Raw genomic sequence first — 27,439 nt, forward strand, 5'->3', positions numbered from 1 at the left:
AAAACTGGGAAAAGCTAAGTAGGGTTCAAAAAATGTACATAAAACCTGATCTATGACGCCAAAATTCAGAGCAAGTGAAACGGAAACTACAGAAACTACAGAAAATAGAATTGAATATTGATATACTATCAAATAAATATAGGGCCAGTGTCGCCGATACCAATAATAATACTTTTTATTATTCAATTTTAAAATATAAGCAAGCTTCTGACCTTTTCGTGTTTTTGTGGTCTCTCTTTAGAATTATTTTGTTAGGACATAATTTGGAACAAATTTGTCTACAAAATACTTACACACCATACTAACATAATAAACAGAAACAGTAGAAAAACGAAATAAATGTGTTTTCATTTTCCCCCTAAATATAGTGCAACATTTTTTAATAATTTAAGAACAAAATCTTTTGTGAGATAGAGGTGAGAAACTACATTACAAAAATAAAATAAAATTTCAATAAGCAATGTGCTGTTGTTGATGTTATCGACAATATTTTTGGCTCAAACGGCTCACTGCTACAGAGCAGGACCAGAGACCAAAGAAGAGTAAGTTCTACAACAAAATGTAATTTCCTTTCGGGATAAATACAGTACATTTTTTAACTGATTTAGAACTTCACATTTGTTTGTTTTCTTGTGTTTCTTACCTAGCTGGGTTCCACTTAACACCCAGAATATTTCTAACCCAAACAAAAATAGATAATTTAACACAGAGTCCTTATTTTGCCTATTTGGGGCTTAAATTTGATTCCATTTTCTCTCCACATGCACCCCATATATACAACTGGGATGGTTCATAGGCAAAATGAGCTGGCTGTGGCAGTAGCTTCTACAGATTCACTAGCACCAATGCTCAAAAACATGCCAGTATTTTTACTTTTTTTAATTGCAAATATCAGCTGAGGGAATCAATACTTGGTGCATGGAATGTTTTCAACAACCACAGACTAACAAAAACTTTAAATACTGACCTAAAAACAGTCGGTTTTAGTTACAAAATATTTTTTATTTTATCTTTTAAGTTTCATACAGTCACATATTACAACTATTCTTGCTGTAAGATCATCTAAAATGTACATTATCTTAATTTATACTGTAAAAGTGAATAGATGAATGATTAGCTAAGGCTAATATAGATTGTCTGTAGTATACGTTGCAAATGTAAGAGGTATTATGACATAAACAGACACCTGAAACCACATACTGCAACCCCCCCCCCCCCCCCCCCCCCCCCCCCGACACTTGGTCAATACTTCTGTAGCAGTTTCTTTGTTGCTATTATTGTTTTTCATTTTTTAAAAAGCATATATTTTTCTTTTTTTTCCCCCTCACACAAGATTTTTTTTCTAAATTACAAAAACAAAAGCTGACTCAGCAGTCAGCCTTTGACTCAGCTACCTCTCCATGTAGATGGAGGAATAATTATGTATTAGTTCACTGCAGCGACAAACTACATATTAAAATTTCTGCTTGCTACATGAAGTGTATGTCAGACATTAAGAAAAATACTGTCAGCCTATTTAAATGTAAAAAAAAAAATTACACACGTTAAACACTGATTTATAATTTATAAATATATCTTCCCAAGGCATTAAAATTAACTAAATTGCACAAACATGATCCACCAAATAAATAATAATGAGAATCTAGAAAACGCCCAGTACTGGCGAACTATAGTCACTGTATAATCATAAATTATCATTTCATTTCAGTCATTTTATGGCTACAGGCTATAATTAAACCTTCTCACACACCTACCAGGGCTCCTCTTGCTTAGGAGAAACCACCAATTTCCTGCAGCTGTCAGATTTAAGCTTCATAACTCCACATCTGGAACGTTGGCTTAAGTGAAGCCGCAGCAAAACAAAAGTGCATTTTTGGTTCCTGTCGAGTGTCAGAACCCTCACGGTATTTTCCTGCGAACAGAAAAGAGGAGACTCAGTCAAAATAAAACATTAAAAATCTAGTTAGCTTTTTTAAAGATTATTATTATTAGGCATGAATCCTGCTCACCTTCTTTTACGTTGGAAATAAAGTTGGACAAGCCAGTGGGTGAGAAGAGGCCAGAGCGCCGTCAACACCACAGTGAGAGGAGAGAGGCGGAAAGGCCACCAAGATGGCCTCAGGAGCTACAACACACACAGGCAACCGACATAAGCTGAAATGAACAAATGATAATAACATTGTGGCAGCGATTGTAGCACGTTTTGTAACAATATGTGAAATCTGAGAGCAGCTGTTCCTTCTATAGCTGTTCTTGTGGATTACCCTTTTCATGCTGTTTTCCTTATCTGAGAAAATAAACATCTAGAGAAAATGAAAGTCTTTATCTTCGTTTAAAGATGCATCATGCAACTTTTATTTTAAAAACATATGACTTTTTTTTTAACGTATTTGTTAGAATTAATATTCTGCCTTCTCCCAGTGCTCCCAGCACTAACTACATTAAAACACCATTCAGGAGGAGGGTCTTTGCACTGTCAATCACTCTCGTGCTCACCCCCTCCTGCTTGCTCTTTGCTAAGCTACAACTGATTCACCACAACAAAGTCTGCCACTAACGCTAATGCTAGTTAGCATAGCCACCGCCAAACGGTTTTCCTGTAACAGTAAGTTGTTTTTCCACCATTCGCACATTGAGCAGCGTACACGGTACTGATTGACAGCGCTAAGACAATCCTCCTGGCTCTGATTGGCTGTTTTTGACCGACAATAGGAGCGCTGAGAGAAGGCGGAGGAGCTCAGGTTTTTCCACAGATTATCTGTCTCAAACAAAACTGTCATACCATAATGACAGTTTTAATAAGTTTCATAATCTTATTTATAATAAGTTTATAATAAGTTTTAATAATTATGGAAAAAACCTGTTTTGTAAACATGTGGTTTAATGCAAAATGTTACTCACAATTCATTATTCCAAAAATTAACTTTTCTACTGAGGTGATGGGATATTTGTCGGGGGGAAAACATCATTTTTGAGCTCATAAGATGATTACGAGTAAATAAATTCAAGCTTTCTGGGCTTCATACAAAAACCGGTTACCATGGTGCAAATTTATGTGTCTGCTTGAACCTCACCGAAGTAGATAGATGGCAAAATCTTTGGTATTTTTGGTCGTTTTTTTTTTTTTTTTACCCCTCCAGGGGGTCTTTTGTGGGCTCTAGTGTCCCTTATATGATAGTAGGCTGACAGGAAACGGGGAAGACATGGGTCAAATGTCGTCGGGTCCGGGAGTCGAACCCGCGACGGCCGCGTCAAGGATTCAAGGCCTCCAAATATGGGTCGCGCTAACCGCTACGCCACCACGGCACGCCCCTTTTTGGTCTAGTTTTGAGTGCAAATATCTCAGCACACTTTAAATAACACAAAACTAGGCTACAAGTAACTTTTCAGCAAATCTAGAGATTGTTTTAAGTCAATATTTCCTTAATATTGATTTTTTTTAATGTACTAGCTCCACCAGTAGATTATTTCACTCATAGCCGGACATTTTTATTTATGTTTTTCTATGTTCTTTTGCAGGGTAGAACATCTGAATATTTTATTGTTTAAAGGAAGCTGCTTAGTTTAGCTAGGAAGCTAGTATTGTGTAATTACCTGCTTAATCTAAATTTTAAACGATTTGGATGAGGTTTTAACAGATTATCCTCACTGATATGTTCAGTGCCTTTTAAAGGTAGGTCTGATATTCGTGTCTTCATGTCATCACATCACGTAAATCCCACAACCGAATATGTGAATAAGTTTCTCACTGTTACCTAAATGCCTCCTTTATTATGATTGTGCATACTTACAGCTTCAAATGATTTTAAGTCCAGCATATTGTTGCTGGTTTATGGAGTGATTCATAAAATCACTCCATAAATAAGATTCATAAAATCACTCCATGTATATATTTGGGGGAAAAAAAGAAATTCATTCCTATGAGAAAAATAATTGCTACCTAAACCTATTATCTTTTTTGCTTAAAACATCTTTTGGAAAGAAAGAAGCGGTAATTCCTTTTTTTTTTTGCCAAAGTCAATTTTGGCCAAGAAATGACTCGGCGTTGTTTTAGGAAGGTGACGATTAATTTTCTCAGCTCAAAACTAAAGAATCTCATGATAATTTTATGCAGAAAACCCTATAGACATACATATATACTGTATATACCATTGATGTCCACTCTTTGTTACTGTAATAATAAGAGTGAGAACAGTGAGAAGAGAACAGAAATGACGAGAACCTTTCGTGGAACAGGTAAGAAGCCTTCCTCTCTTGGAGACGGAGATCTTGACTAAAAATAAGAAAATAAAGGAAAAATAAGAAAATAAAGGCTTCTTTTAGTATACGCACACCGGTGATGATAAACAAGGTGAGCAAAAATGTGACATAAACAGAACAAGTCCGGATGCCGCTGAAGCAAATAAAGCAGCTGGCGGTTCTGGTTGATCACCTGTGACCTGGTGAGCTCTTCTAGAGCGTGCAGCCTGTGCAGCACGTCGGCCATGTTGTGCTGCAGCCTCCGCAGAGCAGCTGCTATTTGCTCGTTCGTGTTTCCCCTCGTAGCTACGACAGGATGTCTGCAGGCAGCGTCTGCGCTTACACAACGCAGAGGGATGCAGGTGGCTCTCGGCGAACCTGCAACAGAACAAGAGGCATCAAAGAGCAAGAACTTGGGCGTGCCATGGTGGCGTAGTGGTTAGCGCGACCCATATTTGGAGGCCTTGAGTCCTCGATGCGGCCGTCGCGGCCGTCCCTGACCCGACGACATTTGCCACATGTCTTCCCCCCTCTCCTTCCCCATTTCCTGTCAGCCTACTATCATTTAAGGGACACTAGAGCCCACAAAAGACCCCCTGGAGGGGTAAAAAAAAAATAAAAAGAGCAAGAACTTTGTGGGGAAAATCAACATTTTAAAGGGGCGGTATTATTTAAAATTCGACTTTTTTGAGCTGAACATCGTGCTATAATTTTCTTCCCTCATCAAAAACAAACCAGTAGTGTTGCCTTGATTCTTTCATGCATATTTGAGAAATCCCTTAATCTCCCATGGCAACGACTCAGCTGTGCAAAACGTGTGGTTGGACCTAGCCCAGCTTTCAGGGATGAAGCTCCTCCTCCAAGCTGCAGTTTTCAAGCTACAGAGCTTCCGCCTCACAGAGCAGCTATCTCGTGCAACCCCACCACTCGGCTCCTTCAGACTAGCCAGCAGAAATTAGCAAACACCTGGCGGAACTGCTGAGCTCATTATACGAGCTACTTCTCAGTGAGACGCTGGTATAAACGATGTTAAAAGGCTAGTCGTCACACTTCCGCTTTCCGGATGACTTCCTGAAGGCAGAGTCTTAGGAAGAGCAGGAGTTTTTAAAGAGGCCCAAATTTAAGGCATTAAACTACGAAGTCAAATTTCTTTTAAGTAATATTTGATATATGTAGCAATTTTTTTAACAACTGAAGTTAACACAGTTACTTGATTGTGCTATAAAATGGCACTAAACGCCTGGAAAACACATAATACTGCCCCTTTAGTGATGCAGTGTTATCAAGGGAAACTACTGCAGGTTCACCTCGTCCTCGTTTCGACAAGGAGCTGCTGGGCTTTCTTGAAGCTGCTCTTTCTTTCATGTAGAAATCTCCCGCCGGTCCTTCATCTTCCGCATCTTTCAGGGTTGTGCTGCTCTCAAACCAAACGTCGCTCGTCTTCACCGATGTAGCGCCTGACCCGGGGGACCGGCCTTTAGACGGAGGCAGCCGCTGCGCACGCAAACGAGAGTCGGGCACAGCCGAATAGAGTTATACACTATCGATTAAAGACAACCACCTGCACCTGCATCATGAATTGTGCTTTTCTTTGAGGTCCGACTGAAAGATTGCTAGTTTTTTAAAGGAATATAATAAACACGAAATGTGACATAATTTTTTATTTTATTTTAAATGTACAGTAGTAGTTTTGAATCCAATAGAAAATAAAGAGAGACACTGCAAAAACACAAGTATTTCTGGTCTAGTGTCTAGTGCACGTATCTCAGTACACTGGAAATAAGACTAAACTAACTTACATATAACTTCTCAGCAAAATATAGGAGCTTACTTAAGTCAACAATTCCTTAATGTTGATGAAAAAGTATAACTTACACTGGCAGAATATTTCAGTCATAAAGCAACATTTTTCCCATGTTACAAGGGAAATAATCTGGCAGTGGAACTGGAACTTTTTTTAATCAATATTAATGAATGTGATGGAAAAATTACATTAAGGTCACATCTGCTAGTCATGTTATATGAATGATTGTGAACTCTCACCAAAATAACTATTTGGGTTACATGTACAGTAGAAGGTTGGACGTTGTTTTTTACAGCTGCATCAGAACCAGACAGTCTCTCCCTTTGTTGTTAATTCTTTACCCTTGGTATAAAACTCATGTGTTGTCTCTGCCTGACAGAGCTTTTCATCCAGACCTGCTTCATTACTGATTGTCCTACAAGCTCCCTGTATTGTGCACAATATATGAATAAACCTGATTGAGTGATTTCACCTGAACAGTGCTTGGAAATAGTATTTTTTCCACGACAGGAATCATTGACATAAAACAAGTTCTCATATTTTGCCGAAAAGTTACGTGTAAGTTAGTTTTGTCTTATTTTAAGTGTGCTAAGATATTTGCGCTAGAAACTAGACCAAAAATATTTTGTGTTTTTTGCAAATGTATAAGTTAATTCCAGCCTCAAAAAATGTGCCGCAAACCGTTTCAGATAGAAATAACTTTGCAAAGTTATTTCTATCCGATAACTTTACAAAGTGCTGTGATGTACTTGCTGTAGGTTGATGTGTTTATAGGCTGACAATTGTGGGACTCTCTAGCTTTACATTTAAAAATCCAAACTACTGTCTGCCAATCAATCCAATTAGGAGTAAACTTTCCAGTTCAGAGCTGCGTTGTTTGTCTGACTGGTGCATCTCTAGTTCCGACATTTATTTTCATCAGGGAGATGAAGAGACAAGGCAAACCTCCTCCATGGCCAGATGCTCCATTGAGTCACAGAATTCCTCGTTGTCAGAGTCTGTGGGTCGATGGTTCTGCTCAGGATTTGCATCGTGGTCGTCTGAGCGGTCAGAAAACAAAGCATATCAAAAACATAAATGTGTCACCAGAAAAAACAACAACACACCAATCATATCCATCTAATAATTGAATATTTGGTTTGAAAGTCTGATAGTGAAACTGCTTCACTAGCACACAGTTTGCTAATGAGTCAATATTGGAGTGTTGTTTCCATTAAATAAGAAACACAATTTTAAAAAAATCACACGTGAATAAGTTTGTTCACACGACAAGTCATTAGAAATCATTTCACGACACGATTCTCCAACTACTTCCTGCCGACTTCTTCTTCATGGTTTGCACCGGTGGCAACATCCGGTTGTTGATTATGTGACTTGTGTAACGCAAGAAAAGTGTTCCCACTGTTGTGAAATAAACCAATTTCTAAATATTCTGAGTAATTTTCACAAAACTCACTTGATCATAGCGGCAAAATATTTGTATCGAAAATCTATTCTCCCCCCCAAATATCCCATGTTTCCATTAAGCAAATTTATTTTTGAAATGTCAAGTTGCACAACTGGATGGTCAATGGAAAGTCAGCTACTGACCAACTTCAGAACTATGTAGAAAAGATTCGACTGAAAAAATAAAATCAAGTCGAAAAGGAAAAATGTCTCAAGTTCATAGACATGAAGCTCTGATAGAGTGAGGGGGAAAAAAGCTGCGTTTCATTTTTATTGAGTTCCACTTTGTTTTGTTTTCAGTTCAAAAGTTCAGAAAAAAACATTTACCAAGTTCGTGTTAAGAACTACATAGTGATATAGTGTTACTGGAAGTTTTAAATTTTTTTGCTTTTAGTGAAAGAAGATGAAATTTTCACATCTGATTGATTGTTCTTACTGAGACTATTTTGACCCAGTAATAATGTGGGGGATCTGTCACGTTTTGAGGTTAGAGGTGGTGAGGCAGACGCAGAGGACCCAGGTTGTAGAGAATGAATGATGAATTTAATGAATATTTCAGAGATACCACAAGTCCAGGCAGCACAGATGAGCGGAAGACTAATGGCTCAATACTGGTAGCAACTGGTAACTTAATAGACATCTGACAACAGACTAACAAGACAAGACTCCAAGACGACTAGACATGGACCCGACAAAGAACAAGGAACACAGGTGGGTTTAGATACACAGGGGAGACAAGGAAACAAGGAACAGGTGTAACTAATCAAGGGGTAGCCGGGACAACACAGAGACTCTACCAGTGACATGTGGTCAGGGGAGGCAGGTGAGGCTCTGCCTCACCTGTCATCATGCAAAAATAATATATAATTATAAAATAATTTATATTGCCATTTTCACCCTGTGGTTTGTGCTATAAAGTACCTATTTTTCATTTAGCTTAACCAATTCTGATTATTTTTTCTTCAAAATCGCTGAATTTCCGCAATTTCCCATTCAAATGCTCGGAAGCGCAGCTGGTGAGGCAGCAGCGAGCTGAGCCTCACCTGGGATTGATCAATCTCTCACTAACTGTGCCGGCTGCCATTCTATGGGAGCATCCTCCTCCTGTCTGTACGTCGCCAATAAAATAGTAAAAAACATTTAATATATAAACAGATTTTCCATAATTTAGCTTACGTATATAATTCACTGTGTTTTTTGTCACCAACTGTGTGTGTAACAGTTTTTCCTTTTGCTGTGGAGCACAGCACGACATTAATAGTATCTGCATGTCCAAGTTTGATTGAGTTAACGGAATTATTCTACAGCGGCAGCGCGGCTATGATGACATGTTAAAGAATTGTTTTTTTGCCGTCCAACATTGTCCGCATGCGTGGAATTTTGTTATGTAAACAATAACATATAGGGGATCTATGTTTGTAAATATGATTATGATTAAGTCAGTGCCTCACCAAATATGAACCTCACCGTACGTCACTGGACTCTACAGAACACAGAAACCAAAATAAACACACAAAAGCAACTAAATCCGTACAGGATCCTACCGTTAAAGTATCCATTAAAGTGCAGGTATGGGTCATGGAGTCCAGTGGGCTCCATGGAACAGGCCAGCTCCTCCTCCTCCACCTCGCTGTTGAGGGAGCTGTGTGTGCCGTTGGTGAAGGACGACACGCTGGGCTCCAGGCTGCTGTTGGACCCCTTAGTGTCAGACCGCCACCTCCTGTCCTCCACGGTTAAAAAGCGTGGGTCCTGGTCCCAATCTGGGGTCAAAAAAACAACAACAAAAAAAAAGAAGCAGGAACATTTGACAATGTCTCTTTGTGTTTTTGAATTTCTGGTTTTTCGTTGTACCTCTGGTCCCCACGTTGTCGGCGGAGAAGTCGTCATTCCAGTTCTCCCCACTTTCCTCTGTTATCACTTTGCCTCCCTCTGCCTCCTCGCTGCTCGCACTTCGTCTCAGGGCACTGCTGCCTCTGTTGCTCTCCTGGACGTTTTGTATGTCCTCCCACAGATCCCCATAGCCTGAAAAGTGACAAACAGTGCTTCAGGGTCTACAGTGTCTTACCAAACGTTCACACCACTTAAACCTAAAGATAAAAACCTTTTTCAACTGTAGGAATGACTGATGTAGATCACTTCAATTTGAGGTTTTTTCTGATCTAGAAGGTCTAGATCAGAAATATAGTACTATTTCCACATAGTACAAAAATAGTACTATATGGAACTATTTTTTCCACAACTGTGTGGAAAAAAATTAAGGTGTCAAAGTCAAAACCTTTGACACCTAGCTTAGCGCTATCAGTGTAGCATGCTAGCAGCAATTGTTGCTAGGCTTACATTTACTCTTCTTATGACAAAAAGATGATTTCCGTGATAAAATTCTCATTGTATGTCAGTAGCAGACCTCTTAAAGAACATAACTACTATAGTTGTGTTTGTTTATCAAAAGTATTTTACTCAAGTCCTCTTGTACAGGTTTGAGGCAGACATTTACCTCCAGCTGTTCAGGCAGCAAATAAAGAGGTCTGGTCATGTGACCATTCACACTAGCCATATGAAACGGGTATTACCTAAGAGTAGACAACTTATTACTTTACGTTAAAACTTAAATTAGATGACCAGAGCCAAAGCAATACTTTTACAGCTTCCAGAAGTAAAGAAAAGAAATTACGGGTTAATCATATCTTCAAATGTATTGATACTATCATTGAACAAACAGTGGAGTAAAATAGTAAAAATAACAACCCCAACAATACCGATAGTCTCAGGGGTTTTTAAACATCATTGATTGGAATTTATTGTGACAGCGATAAATCAAAATCGTATCATGATAAGAAATTTATTGCGATAATTGAGGAATGATACGATAAACACATACCCATGGGGAGTCAATACTTACGTAAATGTGATTTATTGGTTTTCAATTTTTAACAAAAATTGTAATATATCTGCACAGTTCATTCTGTTTACACTAAATTAATTGTCACATTTACGGTATTGCACGTTTTTATTTTTATACATATTGCAATTTGCACCAATTTAAATTCCCTTTGGGATCAATAAAGAATTTTTGAATTGAGTTAATTGTTTCCAGTTATGTCTATGTCTTATATACTACTGGTAGTTTTGGCAATAAAGTGAAATTGAATTGAATTGAAATTATTGAATTATTGAAGTTATTGATGTGGAAAAGCTCCATAGGGAGTATCAATACTTTTGCAAGACGTAGAACATTATGCACACACACGCACACACACAAGTTTTGACCAATTCTGAATTCTGCATGAACACAGGTCAATTACATACAACATAAACAATGAAAACACACATTTGTTCTAATGGCTTTTCTTTAACTAGACCAGGCTAATGCACAACACAACCTATCTCTACTGAGTCTAAAGCAACTAACGTCAAAGACTTGCCTTCCATTGTTGGCTTCTTAATCGATTTAACCAGCTCCTCTAATGATACGAACACGTGGCAAAGACACAGTACGCTCTTATTACATTTGATGTGCCTTTAGGTCTGAAGCAGCATGAACACTTGGTTGTTACTCGTCTTCTTCACCTGCGTGCTCCGCAAAAGGCCTGGTGAAGGGCCTTCTGACTGCCTCGTTTCCTTCCTCATCTCCCTCTCCGTCCACCTCGGTGTAGAAGTTGCCAAGCCTCTGCACCAGCTCTGTAACTTCCTCTGAGATTGGGATGGTCTCCAAAATCTGACAACGCACAGACAGACACAAACACACACACACACACACACACACACACACACACGCACACACACACACACACACACACACACACACACACACACACACACACACACACCCCGGCGTTCCAGCTGATATGACACTGACTAAGCAGCATAAAGGTCCGACGTCTTTTTTTTTTTTTCTTCTTTTTTCTGGGCACAAAACTCGAACACGTTACTGTAGTCTACGCTTCTGTTTTGTGGGAAAGCAGCTTACCATCTGGATGTGCTCTATGTAATTCTTCATGGCTTCCTCTTTTGTCATGTTTCCCAGAGAACTCCATGCGTCCCTGACAACACAGTCCAAGTTCAACACAGAGGAAAGAGCTGAATGCCAAATAACTTTAGCGAAGCTGTCTCTCTGAAAGTCTTTTCAGAAAGTTTTTTAAACTGTCTCCATGACATGATGGTATGAGACAGATGAGCTGTCAAAAAAAAAAAAAAATCAAGCTGTCCCACCTGATCTCAGTGCTACTATTGCCGTCTGCAAACATGTGCAGGAGCATGATTGGCAGTGCTAAGCACCGCCTCCTGGCTTTGACTGATTGTTTCTGACCGGAACCGGTGCCTCTCCGTTTAGAAGGAGGCCCACATCTTGGTACCAGTTATGCAGAACCAGCTATTTTTGAACAATGGACTGATGTACCACCAAAAACAATTGGTTGCTCTTAATTTGATTTAAGATTATCCTTGAAAATGGGGATGACAACAACATATTAACGCCACAATAATAACATTTTTGACGGTAACAGGTTTTTACAGCCATACTGACAAAAAAACTAACAGTTCCAAGGCAAGGCAAATGATCTCCAAAGCATGGAAGTGGGGTTAAGCTCTAATAAATTCATCTTTGCATAATTCTAAGTTGAATTCAGCTTTAAAAAGTTAAAGTTTACCATTTAGCTTTGCCTCCAGTGTCCCAGAAGCCAGTCGGTCTGGGGATGTGACAGGGCCCCATGGTAGCCTGCCTATAGTAGCTATAAAACCTCAGCATTATGTCATCTGAAGGCTGGAAAGGACCTAAGAAATGAAGAAAAGGTGGATGACATATAAAACCTCATTAAAAACAAACAATATAAAAGAGTCCTTTTAAGAATTGTGCGCTAATCCATGATCTAAGCCTCTAGACCAGACAAACGACGGACTCCTTTAATCACGGCTCTTTATCCTGGTGCAGCAGCTTTATGGGAGCAGGGAGCGGGGGAGTGACAGCTCCGCATGTAGGTCAGTCACCTGGATTGTTTACACTCCACAAGGCGCGCACGTCACATGGACTACTGCGCATGATTAGACAACTCTGGGTTTATTTTATAATTGCCTTTGTTTTTTGTTTTTTTTTTTCAGAACACACCGGGATGATTCATCACCTTCCTCCGGCAAACTCCGGATCACTTTAACCGCAGCGGTAAATTTCGCCTCCAGGCTGTACTCGTCCTTCTCCTCCTCCTCCTTCTCCTGCTGCGCCATGCCGAGTCCACACAGGGATGACATGAAAGGAGCCTGAGATCTTGGACGAGAATAGGGATTAAAAAAAAGAAGAAAAAAAAAATCAAGGTGGATCAGAGAGTGTCCGATGAAGGGTGCAGTCCCCCTGCCGTGCAGCCTATAGACAGATTCGCATGCTCTCAATTCAGTTTTTTATTAGTCTATAAAATCCGCGTAACCCTTACTATCTGTTGCAACCTCTGTGATTTAAAAAAAAATGTTTTTTTAAAGTCATATCCCCCAACCTCCCATCTCGGATTTTGAAGAAACCCACCTTATTACTTCATAAAGCCGGTGTCTGCCTGCAGTATTGAAGCAGAGAGCCAATCTCCTCCCGGGTTAAGGATAAACCCAGCAGTTAACGCTTGAAGCGCTACTCGTTTGTGGGAAATGTAGTTCATAGCAGCGAGAGCCACGCTTGGAAGAGGTTCGCCTCCCACAGCTGAAGGCATTCAAATCCCACAAACCTCATTTACTTGGGGTGGGATTTAACACACAGGGTTGTTATGGGAAATGTAGTCTTAAAACATGTTTCGTCTATGCAGCAAAACGCTGAAACCCAGTTGTTGCTTTAAGATGTCAGACTGCCACATCTTTGGAAATGTATGTCATATAAGCACGTTGGATTTATTTCAAGCGTTATCATAATTATTTATGTAAATTTCGGACAAATGTTTTACTTACAAATGTAGAAAATAAGGATTGCTTCGAATTATATTATATTATATTATATTATATTATATCATATTATATTATATTATATTATATTCGCTGTTGTCTTACAATTTCTCTTAGGTAAAATCCCAAGCGGAATAATAAAGTATCTATCTATCTATCTATCTATCTATCTATCTATCTATCTATTTATCTATCTATCTATCTATCTATCTATCTATCTATCTATCTATCTATCTATCTATCTATCTATCTATCTATCTATCTATCTATCTATCTATCTATCTATCTATCTATCCGTCTGTCTGTCTGTCTGTCTAATGGGCGACGAGGGGGTTTATGGGAAATGTAAGCTTTGCATGCATACTAGATGTTTGTCATACCAATTTTATGTGATTTTACAAGTTTTTAAAAATCTATTTCATTTAAAAGTTTAATTTTTAATAAGGAACATTTTGGATTTCTGAATTTCATAGCATACTCAATATTGTTGACGATTCAGATTTCTGAGTACATTTGTGTTAATGGATGACAAGAGTAAGATATATATTTCTTATTAATTTAGTATTAAATTTGTAAATTCAGTTAAACTTCATTGGATGATATACGTCAGAGAGATTAAATTTACACCTCCATTTGTGATGTATTATTGTAGTTAAAAATGTAATAATTATTACAGGCTTTGTTTTATAATTGATATTTTTCTTACTATGTCAGTTAAATATAAAAAGACAAAAACTGTATAATCTATTTATATTAACATATTAAATATTACTTTTCTATACCAATTATATGAAAACTCTACTAAAATATTACGCGGCCATATAATTACGTGTAAAACCGCCGCAGCGAAATCTGATTGGCTAGCTCATCCACCCGCTCGGCTTCTGAGCCAATGAGTGCTCTCCGTTTGCAACGTAGCTGCGATTAGTCACGCACTGTTGTGAATCCGAGGCCAGCGCGGAGCCACAATGCCAGACGAGGGAGCCCCTTTCTCAGCAACACAGCACAGCATCACAGCCTCGCCTCATTGAAAAAAAAAAAAAAAAAAAAAAAAAAAAAAAAGACGGGCAGGAGAGCAATGCAAAGGGATGTAAGATGGCAGAGCTACAAATGCTATTAGAGGAGGAAATCCCGGCCGGTAAACGAGCGCTGGTGGAGAGCTATCAGAACCTGTCCCGGGTTGCAGAATACTGTGAAAACAATTATGTTCAGGTAAGCAAAGGCCGCCGAACGCGATCATTTCCCCTCCTCACCCCGCTTCTTCGTCGTGCCTGCGGTGTTGTAGCTGAGGAGAGTGAAAACCACAGCGACAGGAAATGCTGGTCGCAATGAAAGCGGTTCTCCAAGCGCTGGCCTCGCCGAGTGGTCTCGGCTCCCGGCGAGCCGCTTCTGCCAGCCGCGGCTCGGTGTGGGCTCGGGCTGGGCTGCACGTCGGCGTTTTCTCCTTCATTTATGAAAGCAAGGGGCTTTGCTGGGCGAGCTAAAAAACTGCTGGGGGGGGGGGGGGGGGGGCTTTCAGAGGGTGTGTCGTTATTAAGGCTATAAGTGGTTTGTCACTTCAGTCTCTTATAGGTACCTGTAACAGACAATGTCGACCCCATTTTTAATTTGGACGTTTTTATCCTTCTCTACACGAATCCCACTGAGTGTGCTGGCAACGTTCAGGCGTCATAACAGCGTTACGAATGCTAATTTTTCAAACGAAACAATATTCTTAAAATATTGATATATATATATATATATAAATATATATATATCATATATATATGTATATATATTTGGTTTACCTAAATGTGACACTTCTGTTAATCTTAGCACTGAATTACAGCACTAATCTTCACCCCTGCGTGCCACAGAGTAAGCCTTTACCTTGCAGATAAAGAAAAAAACTAAACAAACAAACAACCCCCCCCCCCCCACCAAATCAACGCAGAGATGCACCAATCAGTCAGCTAGAGATCGGAATCGGTCAATTTTCCCCTCAATCTTTCCTGATAAGTAATCAGCATATTAGTTTAAATGCAAAAAAAAAGAACACCAAGAATTCCCATTATATTTTATTTATGAACACATAAGCTGCATGAACTTTGATGTGTTTTTTAGTTGAACAAAAAGTTGCTAAATATTATGGACATCAATAAATGGTATCAACATAAAAAAAAACCTTGGCTGTTGCATCTCCACTCGTATTATTACATTACGTCAGGTTTCTTCTAAGGTGTGGTTGTGTGCTTTACACAACTTTTTGTGAGCAATGGTGCACATTGATAAGATGTAATGCTGCATTTAATTTGTTCTCTATCAGAACATGTGCCTCATTTTTTTTTCTGTTTCATATGGTGTAATCATTGGAAATACATCTAAACCATCAAAATCAGAGTAAGCATTTCAAAAAACCAGAAATTAGCAACGACCCGGAATTTCTCTAGTTATTTATGGCTAGCTTGTTGCCAACTTTGGTTGCGTCTTAGCATGGTTAGCCACGCTTCCCTCCCTCTCTTCCTTTTTCCCAGCATGCCATTGTCCACATTTTGCATCTCAGTCACTTAAAGCTCACGAAAGTTTGAACTGAAGAGTCCATCCAACCGGCTAAATGTGGAATTTGAACGTGAAAGCGAATGCACCGTGATACGATGCCAAATGTTGGTGAGACGATGCTCCAGCTGTTGGAGATTGCAGACCTTGATGCTGCGATTTGATTTCATATAGCTGCTCTCCCGCTGAGTGTTTTCAGTAAACGTGCGAGCCGGCATCGCTGGCTGAGTGGTCCGGCATGAACTGCTGTGTTTCTCAGCAGTGAGACCAAGCGCTGTGCTCCACAGTGGTAATTATTTTCACTGTGATGCTGTGAAAGACCATAGCCGCAGTTCAACATAATATCACATCTTTTTTTCAGTTGTTTTTTTTTCTTTTTTTGTTTAACTCCAGTCACCATCGTGACCTTCCTATATAAAACGTAGGGTTGAAAGGATTAATCCAATTTATCTTCATTATTGAAACAATCATCAACTAATTTAGTAATCATTAATTGTTAACTGGAAAAAAGGCCATTGGCTGAAAAAAAAACGAAACATATTGAGAGCGGAAATTAAGCCGAACCTGTACAAAATACAGATTTTGCCTTTAAAACAAAAACACTGTTCTCTGTAAACACGTTTTATCCAAAGCTACTCAAGTGGCTTTTTTTTTTTTTTTTTTAAACATTCAACTGGTTCAAGTTCGGTAAATAAATTCTATATTATTTTGTTCTAGGCATTACATATTTATTTTCTTTTTTTAAAAAAATAGAATTGAACTATTTTTTCCTTTCATTTTTTAATGTTTTAATGATATTGTGTAAAAAAAAAAGACTTAAGTTGTTCAGTAGAAAATCTGCAAAATGTTATTATGTCAGCTTGTTTGTGTTTCCCTTGGACATATTTTGCACAAACAAGCTCTTCAGACAGACCAAGTACCAGTCTGAGACCCACAGATCTGTAATATTCATTTATTAATTCCACTTTTATTTCAATACATAGACAAAATTTTACAATAAACAAGTAATTCGGAAATATTTTTCAAGTGGTCATGACTCTTTTCTTCCTTTTTGTAGAATCGCTGATTTGAATTATTTAACTAATAATGTTTCTGCTAAACAGAAACATGTCACCTACAGCAGGGATGCAGCGTGGCGCCACCATGACTGTCTGTGTTCTTCTAAGCAGCTGATTTTGGGGGAAACGTCAGTAGTATTCTGTCAGCTAAATACTCAGCAGTACATAGAGGACAGCGCCTCCAGTGATCTGTACTTTAAACAGATGGAGAAAGCTCTGGTCACTCCAGCAAATTATCGGTTTACGTCACAAGAAAGTGTAACTTTACCCAAGAAGAGCCAGTTCTCAAACCTATCTAAGGGAGTGGAACTCGCAAGTACTTGCTTAAATGTTTTAAATATATAGAGTATTAATTATCTGTAACTTGCGATATTTATGTAAATATTAAGCAGATGTTAGTATTATAAACTGCATCATGACAAAAATTTCTGTTGTGCATAGACAGCATATAGAGATATTTCAACTTGGTGGGTAAGAAATGCACATTTTCATCAGTTTGTTGTCATAACAACTATATAATCTCGTTAGTACTTTCTTAACCTATTTATCAAAATATGATGACGCAGTTATGTTCATTTTATTTTCTGTGGATCTTGAAAGCTAGGGGTGTATCGATACATGCTCTTCCAGTTCCGATACCGATACCACGGCTTGGAGTATTGGCCGATATCGATATTGACCCGATACAATGTCAGCACGAATTATTATTACTGTTTTTGTAACGTGGAATGTTAGAAAAGGCTTGATCCAGTGATGTCACTCAGGTATGAGGTATGAGAGACACTGACACATTTATTATTATCCAATGGGACAGAAGCGCTGCTGGATTGAAATGCTGGGGCAGAATGCTTCTATCAGAGATTTTATGCAGGCCGTTAAAATCCGATTCACATTTTTTGTTTGATATTGGACCAAGATCCGATATCAATATTGGTTCAAGAAACCCCTATCGAAAATTGTTCACTAGTGCAGTGCTTCTCAGCAGGTGAGCCATGGAATATGAACATGAATCTTTTTTGGTTTCTGTTGAATAATAATCCCTTTAGGGAGATTAGAAACAGTGAGAATCTGTATGCGTCTTAACGCGCTTTAAAAAAAATTATGCTGTGAAGCATGCAAATGGTCAGCCAAAACAGCTTCAGTTAATATTCTCCCCAAAACGACTGGTAATATGTCTGCTGAGCATAATGACTCGAGGCTCCTGTTGTGAGTCAGTGATGTTGAAGCCTAGAGCTGAAATCTGCTCATCTAATTTCAAATAGTTCTTCATCCTCCTGCATATAGGCCATTTAAAAAGCACTCATACTGTCAGATCATCAGCTTAAATAGCAGCGCTGCACAAAAACAAACAGCCACGCTGTGATATGGAGATCATTTGTGTGATCCTGCAGAACTGGGAGTTTTATTCTTAGATCAGATATTTGCAAAAAAAAAAAAAAAGAAATCCATTTTGGAGGAACTGTCAAACTGTCACCCATAAAAACTGGTAAGAATAAAGCAGATTTTAAATTCGTTTGAGTCTTTTTGTTGTTTCTGGGTTACAGATAGGTCAGTGTGGGATAAAGGAAAGAAACACTATTCGTTCCACCATTCCAATTCTACTCTGCATATTGAACTCGTTGTCTCAGTTTGGGACTTTGTTGGACAAATTGTAGTCAGTCACTTCAACTTTAAAGTAGGTTAGAGGAATACATTTCTAGACATGGTCCAGTTATTTGCTTAAAGGTTACGGTCATTTCTAAAGACGATTTTTTCCCCCCCTTTCATTTTGTGTTGATGTCCACAACGTTTGTTGAGGTTGGATTACAGCTGCTTCACTTACCTTGAAAGCCGTATCTTGAAACTACATCACGTCCATATTTACCGTGGTCCAATTGCAATATATAAAAGTGGTTGAATTTTCTTTGGTGTTATGCTCAGAGAAAAAAAAAACAACAGTTCTTTCTATTTGGTTTCTAAACATTAGGCACGCCAACATCCAACGTTTTCCTCATTAATTTGTTTTTAGGAACTATTACTACAAGCATTTGTAATATATCCCTCACCCGGTGTAAGTGAGAAAATATACAAGCTTATACTTCTATTTTAAAGAGGCGAAATCCTTATTTGACTATAAGTTTTATCTTTAGTGTATTAATGATGAGCACCGTGAGAATTAATTACTATAAACAGAAAGAATGTTCATTCTTACTTAAATTTCAGAAATTTGCAAATGGCTGCCAACATTTCCAAGTCCAGCATGCTCTGTGACGGACAACAGTTTGAAGTGAAAAAGACAGAACAGGCCATCTTTGCTTTGATATGTTCAGCTTTCCTGCTAAGTGCGATATTTGTTTGGTAGTTAACTTTAACCCATTCTACGCCTTCCCTGACTTTAATTTTAAACACCTCAGTAATATCAAGAAGAACTAATTGAGGTTTCTTCCCTTATTGACAACTTCTACTCCAAAGAGTGTCATAATTAGGGCAACCGAAATTTTTAAGTCAAAGAAATAGATTTTTGTGTTAGTGAGCCGGTCATTTACCAATTGCACTCACCAAGCGATTGCTCTGTACATCCCAGCCTTTAGGACATCAAGGTTTTCAGTCTACATTCCAGCTCTGTTCTAGCTCTGTACAGTCTGGCTTATTTGCTTCCATCCACTGAATAGAAAAGTGATGCATTTATTTAAAAAAACCCATTTTTTTCTAAACCTTCTTAGTTTCACTTGTGAATTGATCACTGATTACTGGCTATTTTTAGTAAGAAAGCTAAAAGAATTTGCGTCGCAGTTCTCAGCTTTCCTCTGAATCTTTGGTTTTAACAAAATCTTTCTGACCCTTAAGGGATCATTTTGAGTCCCAGTATCCCAGCAGTTTAGTGGCCAGGACAATTTTACCGCATTAAATTGTGTAAAGGTTGCTGTTTAAGTTAATGTTTTGTTAAAATTAAAGGTTTTGTACTCATACTTTGCCTTCCACGCACTTCTTCAGGTGCTGGTGTGAGAGTAATTGTAGTTATGTCTGTTTCCTATGCGCATGCAAGGAAAACGTTTAAATATGGACCTTCCATCCAGTGTTTGTGATAATACCCAACCAACAGGGTGTCTGCTGTGTAGCAGGCTGGTAAGCTGGGACTCTGCAGGTAGCAGCAGAGCCTTTCAACAGATATTAGTGCAGCAGGCGGCCTGTCATAGTGGAGGAAGTGGAACAGGAAAACTGCTTGTGCATCATCTTCAACGTCATTTTCAAACGGCTTTCAGCTTACGGGGGTTCTTGCTTTTCATCTTTTAAAAGAATGTTTCTTCAAAAAATGTTCTTTCTCCCTTCTTAACACGTTGCTATTAAGTCTTTAGGACGCTAATCAGCCTAATTTTTTTTGAAGGGCAAAAAGGGACCAAATTAAATAAATAAATAAACAAACCATTAAGTGGTTAATTAAATGTACCATGAGATAAATAAATGGTTAATTAAATGTTTAATTGATAGACAATTTGTTAAATAAGTCCTCCTGCATTTAGCTCTCCTTTACATGGTTTTCAAAGGATGAAGCTAATAGTTTAGCATTAACCCCGCCGATGACTCCGACCCGCGACTTCAGTGGGCAGATAAATTTACTTCATGGTGACACTGCAGGAGCAGGAGCCGTGAAGTAAATAAATAGTGAATGAATTATCTGCATCTGCTATTATAAGTTTCCATTTTAGCAATTGAATGACAGGTTAAGAATTATAAATGAATTGAATTCCATTAGTAATATAAATATTCAAATATTTATTTATTTAAACACATTTATTGTAACAATTAATTTGTTTATTTAATTTAAGCATTTAAATTATGTATTTAAATAATTTAAACATTTAAATAATTTATTTAAATGTACATTTAAATAAATTATTGTATATATTTACTTAATTTTGTCCCATTTAACCCTCCGTACATTTGGAGAAAAAGATCAGTGCTAGCCCCGCCTGTAGCTCCGCCCCCACAGATAAAATTATCTTATGATCACAGTGCAGGAGCAGGAACCATGAAATAATTAAATAGATATTTACCTAATTATCTGCATCGGCTATTATAAGTTTGCATTTTAATGATTTAATGAATGAGATTTAGCACATTAATTTTTTATTAAATAAATGACACAAGCATGTAATTAAACATTTGTCGGTTACATGATGCAGTTAATTAATGATTTAATTATGTATTTACGTTTAATTTTGTCCCCGTTGACCCTCCATGTATTAGAAGAAACTGAACATGTAATATAATAAGACCATTTACAGCAACGACGGGCTTTGCTGCTGAAATGTGCGTTTTCCAAGTGTTAAGCTAGTTTTTAAATGCGGGTCAGCAGCGAGCTGGATGATAAAGTGTGCTGCTGCAGCGAGATTAGATCCACCTCGTAACGAAAGGAGGAGTCCAAGTCATTGTTCCCGCATTTAAGTCTTTGTTCTGATGAAATAGGCACCAAGAAGCAAGTCATGATCAGCCTTGAAAGCTGTTCATAACACCGCCTGTCGTTCTTTAAGCAAAGATTAGGGATAGCGTGGCATTAAAATCGCTGTTGGGGAATTAGAATTGGGGAATTAGAAAAGCCCTGTGTCATGCGACAGATCTTCAATATTCTTACATAAACCAAACAATAAAATCACATCGCATCAGACTGGGCAATAAACACATCCTTTCTCACATCTAAGTTGACTACTTAAATGTGCTGCTTCAAAGAAGGCCTCCTTATCATCACCCTAATGTATATTTTTCTTCACAGATATAAGTAATTCCAAAAATGTTAATAGTTTTGGAATCAGAAGAGAAATGGTGATAAAACGAAAAGATTGTTTCAAAGCTGAAGTAAGTCCTTTTGGGCTTAGCGGAGTGTGTAGTTCAGACGTTGAAGACTGCATTGATCATATTAACTTTCAGATAATCCTGGAATTCAAAAACACAACTAATGAGTGGGTGGGCTAATTTGCATATTTATGGAATTTTTCTTCCCCTTAGAGTTTTTTTTTTTTTACAAATTTTAATTATTTTTAGGATTTAATAAAGCTACAAATTCCACTGTGACAAACTGCATTTTGATGTGCAAAATTAGATTTTTTTTATTTTTATTTTTTTTCCAATTGAATACATCTGTGGAATAATTGTAGTCCTGCTTCGTAACCGGACTTGGTATTTCCCCTGTTAGAGAGCCTCTCTGTGTGTGGCTGCATTATCCCTGTTTGGTTTCCAAACTGTAAATATGTCCACTTAATCTCAGTGCTATGCAGAGACATCCAGAAACAGATGGTTTGTGCAGCCGGGCAGAAATTTGGGATCCCGTTAAGAATAAAAGTTAAAAAGAAATAGGAATGTCCTGGCATTCCTTCATTCTGGGCTTAATTCCCACCATGCACCTGTTCCCACACAGCCAACCTGGCTTACTCTGGAGTTGTGTGGTGAAATTTCCTGGCTTGGGTTATCTTCCTCTAGAGTCTCGCACACTTGCCCTCGCTTCTCCTCGGAGCTTAAAGGGGGGCTTTGCGGTTTGAGAACAGCCGAGACTGAATGGTCCTGTCAGATACCCGCTCTCCACACTCTCAGCTTAAAAAAAACCTGACAGAGTGAAAATTAGAGTACAGCGTTTCCTCCTACCACACCTCCTTTCACTACTTTTTTTACATTTTTTTTTTTCTAACTTCTGCTTTCTCTTCCTCTCCCTGTCAGGCTCAAGACAAAAAGAAAGCCCTGGAGGAGACCAAAGCCTACACCACGCAGTCTCTGGCCAGCGTTGCCTACCAGATCAATGCCTTAGCTAATAATGTGCTGCAGCTGCTGGACATTCAGGCCTCGCAGCTGCGACGCATGGAGTCCTCCATCAACCACATCTCCCAGGTACAAAGGCCAGATCGACGCTCGGGAGGCTTTAGTTGCGCCTGAGTTGCCTCAGATGATTTCGACACGAACCGTTTCACACGCTGCAGGGTTTCCTCTTCGTGTAGTTCAAAATAAAAGCACAAGTAAAGCATATAACATGCATATATATTTGCACACTTACACTATTGATAATCAGAGTTTGACATGTTGAATTGAAACATCACACAACATTAACATTTTCGCCTGCCTGGATGTGAAGCTGGCTGCTGTGCGCTGCGCCTCTTTCAGGAGGGAAGTAAAACTAGAGACGATAGTCGAAAATAGAGGCAGTGAAAAGATGCAAGGAAAGTATCTAAGCAAGGTTAAGTGGATTACATTTTTAGTTAAACTGTGAAGACAATCCCAACGCCCTCATATGTTGTATTTGAACGACGGTAGTTAAATTATATAGTTTGGCCTTGGTGCCTAATGTTTCAGATACGTTTCTGATTTATTTGATCATCAGTGTCATATTGCACACGCGCACCTTGACAGCCTATCACCAAGGTTTTAAAAATAATCCCAGAGAAAACACTCCACCGTGTACCAAAATTTTGGGTTGGTTGATGTGGCTGAAAAACGTATCATGATATAAGCATTTCAGAACCGCACAGCATTCTGGGAGATTTACCTATTTACTTTCACTCTGTGGTTACCTATGAGGGTGCACCGGTTGCAGTTTTCTGACTGAACGCCGACATTTAAAAAGTCTGATCTGCTGATTCCCATTTTGGCCAATACCATTTTTTTTTTTGTCTGAAATGTCGGTAAATATAGCAAGAAAGTCACAGAGTTGTCAACACTGGGGTGACTGGTGTTCGCTGCAAACGTGTAGATATGACCTGGTGAGCCGGTCTATCAGTGGGAACTCTGTCACGGCAAAGCAGAAGAAGACAGTTGCTGATTTTTAAACATTTTCGAGGTAAATAAGATTGTGTGAAAAGATCGACTTCGTATGTAATTATCGGCCGATCACCGATGTCCCAAAATTAAGTGCCGGTAAATCGGTACACCCCTAGTTACATAGCAACAACTTGCTGAGTAACTTGCATAACAGCGGTTGAAGATTTTGCCCGTCTCAAAACTGCCTAAAAATAAAAAAAAGACGATCTGGAGTGAAAACTGTGGATAGGAGAGGAAAGGCCACGCCATCATTTCATATATTTAAAACAAAAAACTGATCAATAATGATCAATATCGGCTGATATGAAACATTCTACAGCCCCGGTCTTTCACAATATAAACTGTTATTGTTGTGTTATGGTGTTGTATTACGCATGATTTTAATTTAGAAATTCATTCCAGTCAAGTACAAAGACATGCATTCCACTGATGTTCTCCAGTGTGATAACATTAGAGGAAGTAATAAACTCCTGGAGACAGATATGATGGAGGGCATGCCACACCTCCTCTGTCTGCTCTCTGTCAGTCAGTGAACGTCCCGTGCTCTGCCTCCATGCTTCATTAAGCCCGTCAGGAATGAAGAAAACATCCTGACAGCAGCACTCTCTCTCTCTCTGTTTCTGCATTCTCACCTCCCGCGGCCGGATGGAGCGGCGTTAGGTGCGGTCCGACCAAGAACAATGCGCCGCCTTTATCGACCCCTTAAAGAGGCTTAGCGCCCAATCTTATTTCCCACTTGACATCGCTGCTTCACATTTTATAGCCCTCAGTGCTAACCGCAGTGTAACTCTGATCAGCCATCAAGTGCAGAATTCCCTGTCAATACGGTCTGAGGAGTGTAACTTGGACAATTTCACATAATCAGTGTTGTAATAACTCTTAAAAATGTAGCTTTTTTTTTTTACTTCTGCCAATCGACAACATTTTTTTTTTTTATCACAATTAATCACTTTCCTTAATAAGCTTGAAATAAAAATATGCACGCAGTTGGGCTTGCCCAAGAACGGTGTCCTGGGCAAGCTCCTCCTTCTGTGCACACACTCCAACCAATGAAACTGCAAGCAATAATCAGATTATTATTATTATTTTTTTGAAGCAGAAAGTAGGTAATGTAGTCTCCCAGTAGTCATCGGCAATTAATGGAAACTCAGTTCACTACTCATGCATACAAGTTGTAGTAAATTTGTTCAGGGGAAAACCGACAGATAAGATCAATTTTATTTTCTATTCATGGGAGCCTCACTCCTTACTGATGCCGCCCTGGGCTACCGCCCATGAATCCAAGCCCGGAGATTCAAAAACTGCTGCTGGATGCGGACTCAATGGCTTCCTTGAAATAACAGCTAAAAACATATCTTTTTAAATATAGCTTTTGCTTAAATTTGTTTTGTGTATTTGTTGTTTTGTTTGTTGAGGCACTTTGTGATTTCTATCTTTAGAGCGGCTTTACAGATAAAGCTTTACTTACTGACTTTTCAGACGAAAAAAATTGGTAACGGCCAAAATTAGAAACAACTGCAATCGGTTGTTGCAACCCTAACAATTACAGGTCAATTCTTGAAGAAAACTTTGACTGCATGACAGAAGCTAAGTTTCCGTTGACCATAAAATTGTGCAAATTGGAATTATGGGAATACATTTGATGTAAGTAAATAAACCAACTTTGATAAAACCATTTCTGTGCTAGGATGGGGCGATTTTTCAGCCGTATCGAAGAATGGAGACACTTTTTTACACATCACACCAGTTTGTATACAGCAGCATTGTAGGCACTTGTAGTGTTAACAAGCTTGTTAACGTGGGATTTTAATTGTGTTTCTTATTTAATAGAAACACTGAAATTGCAAAATTGAGCTTTTTCAACACTAGTGGAATACCGACAAAGTTTTGCGCACATTTGTACTGGAAGCACAGCTACTGACCCTGATCCAACAAGGACTGCAGTAGTCAAAACATATTTAGGCGTTACAATGTCCCAGTCAAAGTATAGACCTAAATCCAATTGAGAATCTGAGGTGCTCCCAGATTAATGAGCTTGTGGTCATACACCCAAAATGCAGTTAAGTTTCTTTTCATTTGCACAATACATTTTTAAACTACATATTTTCCTTTCACTTTCCAATTATTTACTACATTGTGTTGGTCCATCACATAAATTCCCAATAAACTCCCAACTGAAGATCGCGGTTGTTGCATGAGAAAACTGGAAACGCCCCGATGGGTAGGAATAATTATGAATGTCCCCCCCCCCTCGTTCGCGCATCTAAAATAGGCATTTCTGGCTTTCGTTCAGCGTTCAAGTGTTTTTTGTGTCTAAGGAATTAAGTTTGAACTTCCAGCTTAGTTCAGCTGAAACGGTTGAAATGAGATTAGAGCGAGAAGGAAGCCAAACGTGGCTTGCCAAGTCCAAGCCTCGTTTAAAAAGCTCACAACAGAGGAGGCTGTGACGGATTAACACAAGGAGCGCTTCGACATCAACACGCCATCTAAAGCTGAGATGTGAATCACTGTTTAGGTTGGATATTTGTGGCTAAAAATACCTTCAATGCAGAGGTAGATAAAACACACACACTCTGGCTGTGTAACACTTTCCCGTGCCTGATTTTTTATTTATTTTTCTCCATTTTGTTCCCCAGAAACACTTGGTCAATGTCAGGCGATCCAGTCGACCGTTGGCTGAGAAACCTGGGTCCAAAGTAAACTTGTGTGAAAAGGAGAAGCACCGATCGGATACTAATATCTGTATCGGCATCGATATTTTGAAAAAAAATCAACATTGGGTATCAGTGAAAATGTTCCCGATGCATAAAGGTTGATCTATTCAGTGTAATTCTATTCTATGCTTTGTGCTCTGAGCGATGTCATAATTCATCATTTATTTTACATTATATTTATAATTCCTTATTGCACTTTCGCAACCATTTGAATGAAGGTTTGTTGCACAATATTTTCTTTAACATTTTTGACCAAGGTAATCAACCTTTTGTTTTTGCCAGTTTCAGTTTCTTTATTATTTATTTTACGTCGGCTGTTCTGACCGAACAAATTGAAGTTGTGTTGTTTTAAAACTTTTGACCAAGCTTGTGAAGCTTAGACTTAGACTGACTTTATTGTCATTTTGCATGCACAGGGTGTATACAGAACGAAATTTCGTTGCATACGGCTCAGGACAATGTTTTGAGCTTTCAATTGTGAGGTTACTCCAGAATAAAATAAAATACAGTATAAAAGTCGGTGTCGGTGTAATTAAGTGTGCTGCCCTGGTGCAGAGTTATCAAAAAGATGTCTTAATTCAGTACATTTACGTCTGTGTTCACAAAATAGAAACGTTTTAAATTAATTCAGCATCGTTTTCTGTACCAGATTGGCATCAGCCGATGCTAAAGCCTCAAATATCGGTATCAGGAGTGAAAAAGGCGTATCGTTGCGTCCCTAATGTGAATACTACATTCATGACGTTTGAAATCGTCTATCTTGTCTTGGACTTTATCCTCCCCGGTCCAGCCACAACTCAGCATATTTGGCTACTTTGTGGCAATGTGGAATTGTTTTGCCAAAAAGGAGATTTATTAGGCCGAGGAGGGAGATCATCGCCCCTGAACCATCTGCTCTTTGAAACGCGCAGCCGGGACGTCTCTGAGGGCAAAGATTACAAAAGAAAATG

At 38.7% G+C, this 27,439-nt stretch overlaps 2 protein-coding genes across 8 annotated transcripts in view; one reads left to right on the forward strand and one right to left on the reverse strand.

Moving 5' to 3' along the window:
• Positions 1–1,237: 1,237 nt before the first annotated feature.
• On the reverse strand, positions 1,238–14,885 carry LOC102228494 (acyl-CoA-binding domain-containing protein 5A-like). Of its 3 annotated transcripts, none has more exons than XM_023335110.1 (14): positions 14,656–14,885; positions 12,607–12,746; positions 12,136–12,259; positions 11,457–11,529; positions 11,057–11,204; positions 10,912–10,950; positions 9,341–9,511; positions 9,034–9,249; positions 6,989–7,083; positions 5,547–5,733; positions 4,433–4,617; positions 4,223–4,273; positions 2,010–2,125; positions 1,238–1,912 (listed from the first exon to the last, which is right to left on the reverse strand). In XM_023335110.1, exons 1-14 carry the CDS (start codon positions 14,850–14,852, stop codon positions 1,900–1,902), a joined length of 1,755 nt encoding a protein of 584 aa, XP_023190878.1. In that variant the 5' UTR covers positions 14,853–14,885; the 3' UTR covers positions 1,238–1,899. The 3 variants fall into 3 exon arrangements, with proteins under 3 accessions (XP_023190878.1, XP_005813552.2, XP_023190879.1); XM_005813495.3 differs by lacking the exon at positions 14,656–14,885 and adding an exon at positions 12,999–13,581; XM_023335111.1 differs by lacking the exon at positions 10,912–10,950.
• The window catches only part of LOC102225665 (abl interactor 1-like), a 29,873-nt gene continuing 16,118 nt past the window's right edge, over positions 13,685–27,439 (forward strand). For 2 of the 5 annotated variants that reach the window (XM_023335114.1, XM_023335116.1), the window contains exons 1-2: positions 13,688–14,614; positions 22,684–22,851. In XM_023335114.1, coding sequence (XP_023190882.1) covers positions 14,498–14,614; positions 22,684–22,851 — 285 coding nt within the window. In that variant the 5' untranslated portion in view covers positions 13,688–14,497. Of the gene's footprint in view, positions 14,615–22,683; positions 22,852–27,439 lie in introns of all 5 variants that reach the window. The other 3 variants (XM_023335112.1, XM_023335113.1, XM_023335117.1) reach the window with 2 other exon arrangements.

Source organism: Xiphophorus maculatus, chromosome 6 (assembly GCF_002775205.1).
Source record: "Xiphophorus maculatus strain JP 163 A chromosome 6, X_maculatus-5.0-male, whole genome shotgun sequence".
Classification (NCBI taxonomy): Eukaryota; Metazoa; Chordata; class Actinopteri; order Cyprinodontiformes; family Poeciliidae; genus Xiphophorus; species Xiphophorus maculatus.

Excerpts from the sequence above, each read along its gene's own strand:
- LOC102228494 (XM_023335110.1), bottom strand. The coding sequence starts at position 14,852 with ATGAAGGAGAAAACGCCGACGTGCAGCCCAGCCCGAGCCCACACCGAG. Across the intron at positions 11,205-11,456 it reads ACATAGAGCACATCCAGATG|ATTTTGGAGACCATCCCAAT; the intron begins GTAAGCTGCTTT and ends GTGCGTTGTCAG. Across the intron at positions 4,618-5,546 it reads CTTGTCGAAACGAGGACGAG|GTTCGCCGAGAGCCACCTGC; the intron begins GTGAACCTGCAG and ends GTTCTGTTGCAG.